Source organism: Vicia villosa, linkage group LG2 (genome assembly GCF_029867415.1).
Source record: "Vicia villosa cultivar HV-30 ecotype Madison, WI linkage group LG2, Vvil1.0, whole genome shotgun sequence".
NCBI lineage: Eukaryota > Viridiplantae > Streptophyta > Magnoliopsida > Fabales > Fabaceae > Vicia > Vicia villosa.
Window position 1 is genome coordinate 2,952,126 of NC_081181.1, and position 3,953 is coordinate 2,956,078.

The following is a 3,953-nucleotide window of genomic DNA, read 5'->3' on the forward strand; positions in this document are numbered from 1 at the left end:
ACATGGTAAGCAACAGAAGCTTAACAAATTATTTTTGTTCTGAGAGTATGTGTTATTTCTTCAAAATTTGCATGCATTCTTAATTGATTTCATCATTTCTTATGTACACATGGAAGTATGTTGTTTTATGTACCCTAGAGCTTTTTAGTTGACATGTTTAAATTTTATCCTTTGCATAACCCTTTTGAACATGATTTCATTGTTTGTTTCACAAATTGTATTTTGTCTTTAAGAATGTGACCTAAAAAAATTCATTCCCATATTTATTCGAAGAAAAATTAATTTTTACATAGTCTTCTCATTTTCTATTATCATATTATAAAATGAGAATTTTGGTGCGAGAAAGAAGTCACACGTAACTTCTCACTTTAAAAATTTTTTACTCTTATTTTTTATTATAATATTTTTTTGTTGCTATTTAGACCGGTTTCGACCCACCACAGGTGGACCATTACCAATGGAGCTCCTTGGATGGGGCTCCTTGCCAATGGAGCTCAACCACTTGGTTTTTTATTATAAATTTAAATTAACTATATTTCTTAAATATTTTTGAAAAATTAAATTACTTACCAAATATAAAAATAAAGCAAAAGTTATTTTTTAAATTATTCAATGAATATAGTATCTATATAAATTCAATGAATAATTGATGAATATAGTATCCATATAAATTTCCATATATCAATTATTCAATGGACTTAAAAATAGAATTCTTATTTATAGTAATAAATAAAAAAAATTATATACCATTCTTAAATTTTAATTTTTGTCTAAAAAATTTATTCATAGTGTATCCAAATCCAACCAAATTTAAAAATACTAAAAAGTCCACAAATTTTTTATTTTCCAAAATCCAACGATATTTTACTACTATTATATACATTTACTAAAACTAAAAGTATGCATTCAATGAATAAGGTAGTCAAAGAGGGTACGAATCTGCAGAATCAAAAGTAATAGTATGAAAGTAAAAATGAATTTAACTTATTTAAAATTGACTCCAAACACTATTATTAGAAAAATTATAAGGCTTTGGGAAAGTAAACCAAACTCAAAATACAAACCAATTTTTTATTCAGTAGTTTCGATTTATTTGACCTAATTTTTTAAAATTAAACAAGTTTATTCAAAGTGGATTATTATTCATGCTTGTATTCCCTTCCTCACTCCTCAGCTATATCATCTGCCTTCTTAATCTCTGTCTTACATTCTTCATCATCCTCCTTCTCAGCGATTTGCATGTGGACAGTGCAGTATGAAGGAGTCGTGGATATCACAATAGGTTTCTCGCACATTACAGGTCCAGTTGCTGACCTGCAAACAAAAAATAAATAAAAATTCAAGCTTATATTTAATTCATGCCTTAAAGCATTAGCAAGAGACATAATATGTAATGAAAAATCTAGTATTGATCCCAAGGATTACATAAGATCTATTGCCACATGAGATTAATGACATATTTATGAAAATTTTGTTCAATTTAACGTAGAAAAATGCCATGAACGTGCAATATATGAAAATGAATATTGTTTTCATTAAGAATGGTTGGATTTATTAGATCAGAATATATTTTGATGAAAACATGAAGTAATAAGGATAATATAAGTGAGATAGATATATATATATATATACCTTGCGATAACAAAAGTGCAAGGCTTATAAAGCACTTGTTTTGGTTCAGAGAGAATATGCGTAGAGCAAAAGGAAGTGCAAGGCATAGGGTTGGACATACAACCATCAAAAGCACAGATGTTGGTGTAATTGTCAACGACAACATCGGTTTCATCCTGGAAAGGGTTAAGACCAGTCTCAGTAACATATTGTCTACGTTTGATCCTGACTTGTTCCATGAGAGCCCGATACTCACGTCTGTAGTGTTTGATAAGATGTTTAGTGGTTCGAAGACGACAGCACAGAAATTCGCGATGGGTAAGATAAGTGGCAGGGTAGAGTGGGCCAGAGGTGGTTGTGTTGGTTGTGGGATTTGGAGAATTGGGAGGAGTCGGAGACATTCTGCTGAGTGATTGCAGAAAGATGAAAGATATGTTATTAACAAGAGAAGAGAGAGGCCTAGGAATTAGGAGGAATGAAATGAATACTACATAGAGACCCCTTTAAATACTCCAATTTATTTCAAAACCGTGTCACTCTTATCTTCTTTCAACATATTACAAGTGGATAAACTTAGACAATCGGTCCGACCCGTATTTCAATATTACAACTTTAATTTTATAAAAGAGATGTAATGGATAAATGCAACATAACATAAGTAGAGAGTATCATAAACATATATAAGTGATGTTTAGAATATTTATCTATAAATATATATATGAATACCACAAAAACGTACATGTAAAAGTACAGAGTAACTTAATATTATCACTAATATTTATCAAATTTTTTCTCCATCTCACAACCCGACGTCTTGTAGCTACGTACCAAAACACTTCTAACAATATCTCAAAACAAAATTCCTGAGATCCTACTCATCTCTTCATACTCCTAATTTTCACTCGAGTTCCAAAACGTTTCCAACAACGTCAATAACTCCTACAACAAAGTCTACCACAATAATTTCCTTAATCATTGATCCAACAACGACACTTCACACAAGGCTACTCAAACAACAACTTCATAGTCCATCAGTAGCGTTAGAGCATCACAACTCTCTAAATTTCATTCTTTAGAAATAACCAAAATCTACTCCGAAACACTCCAACTTGATCAACAACCAAAGTCTTAAGTCCAAGTCGCCTTCACTTCCGAAAACAACGAATTCCAACAACACTAGTACTGCTGCCCTCAGTAGCATACTAACATCTTGCAACTGAAACATATCCGAGAAGCATATCTTCTCCCCCACTTAGCTTCAAACAATTCCTGCATACAACTGACTAGAGGCACAACAAGTACTGACAGTGCTCCGCACACTTATCACGTACTGAGGAATTAAACAACATTAGACAACACTGGCCGGACAGACCGACCTGCTCTGATACCACTAATGTAACACCCCAATTCTACCCAAAGCATTTAGGCAAGAAAATATCAGAGTATTAAAATTTCATACAACACAATTAGGATGTTACACTAAGTAACCAAACAAACACCTAGAAAATAAACGGACATCACCGATGCCAAAAGCATACACACCTGCCAATAACATGATACATAACACACGGAAGATATGAACATATATATATATATATATATATATACGTATAGCTCTCACTCTCTAAGAGGAGTTTTCCAAAATAAAGTGTTTACAATACACAATGGCACGTTATCACATATACATGTTCAAAAGAGTCATATACAAATAAATAACAACAGACTCCCGACTACCCAGTGTTACATATCAGAGCGACCGACAAGACCAACTGGAGAACTACCTCTTCCAAAAGACTCCCAAAGCGGCTAATCTGCAGGATGCCACTCAAGCATCAAATCAGCAGAAGGGTGAGAATATAATTCATAATGAAAAGCATGACAATTATAGTAATGCCAACAAGTATCATCAAGAATCATACAACAAAGTAATCCACTCATTCAACCACAATCAATATATAAGTAATGTGACACATGAATGATAACATAATTATAAAGACAGACAATGATGAATGAGACTCAACTATGCATATGCATGTGGTACCAAATCCGGAGTAAAACTCCTCCTTGTCATTATGACAAATACACCTTTGCCGAGCATTATGCTGGGACTTCTTTCCCTCAGGAAAATACACCTTTGTCGAGCAGTAAGCTACGACTAAATGTCATCGAGCATTTAGCCCCCACTGATGACCTCTTGCCACTCGGGCAAATACACCTTTTTACCGAGCATTAAGCCCCCACTGGTAATAATTGCCAATTCAGGCCACCTGTTAATAGCATTCCGCCATTAACGTAATGAAATGTTATGCTGTGCAAATATATGACTCTATTACACGACAACA

The 3,953-nt window shown here is 33.2% G+C and overlaps 1 protein-coding gene across 1 annotated transcript; it reads right to left on the reverse strand.

Moving 5' to 3' along the window:
* Nucleotides 1-1,016: 1,016 nt before the first annotated feature.
* On the reverse strand, nucleotides 1,017-2,063 carry LOC131645762 (uncharacterized). Its single transcript, XM_058915975.1, has 2 exons — nucleotides 1,633-2,063; nucleotides 1,017-1,314 (listed from the first exon to the last, which is right to left on the reverse strand). Exons 1-2 carry the CDS (start codon nucleotides 2,010-2,012, stop codon nucleotides 1,164-1,166), a joined length of 531 nt encoding a protein of 176 aa, XP_058771958.1. The 5' UTR covers nucleotides 2,013-2,063; the 3' UTR covers nucleotides 1,017-1,163.
* Nucleotides 2,064-3,953: the final 1,890 nt, after the last annotated feature.

Bases quoted from the DNA above. Each gene is read 5' to 3' on its own strand.
- LOC131645762 (XM_058915975.1), bottom strand. From the start codon at position 2,012: ATGTCTCCGACTCCTCCCAATTCTCCAAATCCCACAACCAACACAACC. The intron at 1,315-1,632 runs GTATATATATAT...TTTTGTTTGCAG, and splicing joins TGCACTTTTGTTATCGCAAG to GTCAGCAACTGGACCTGTAA.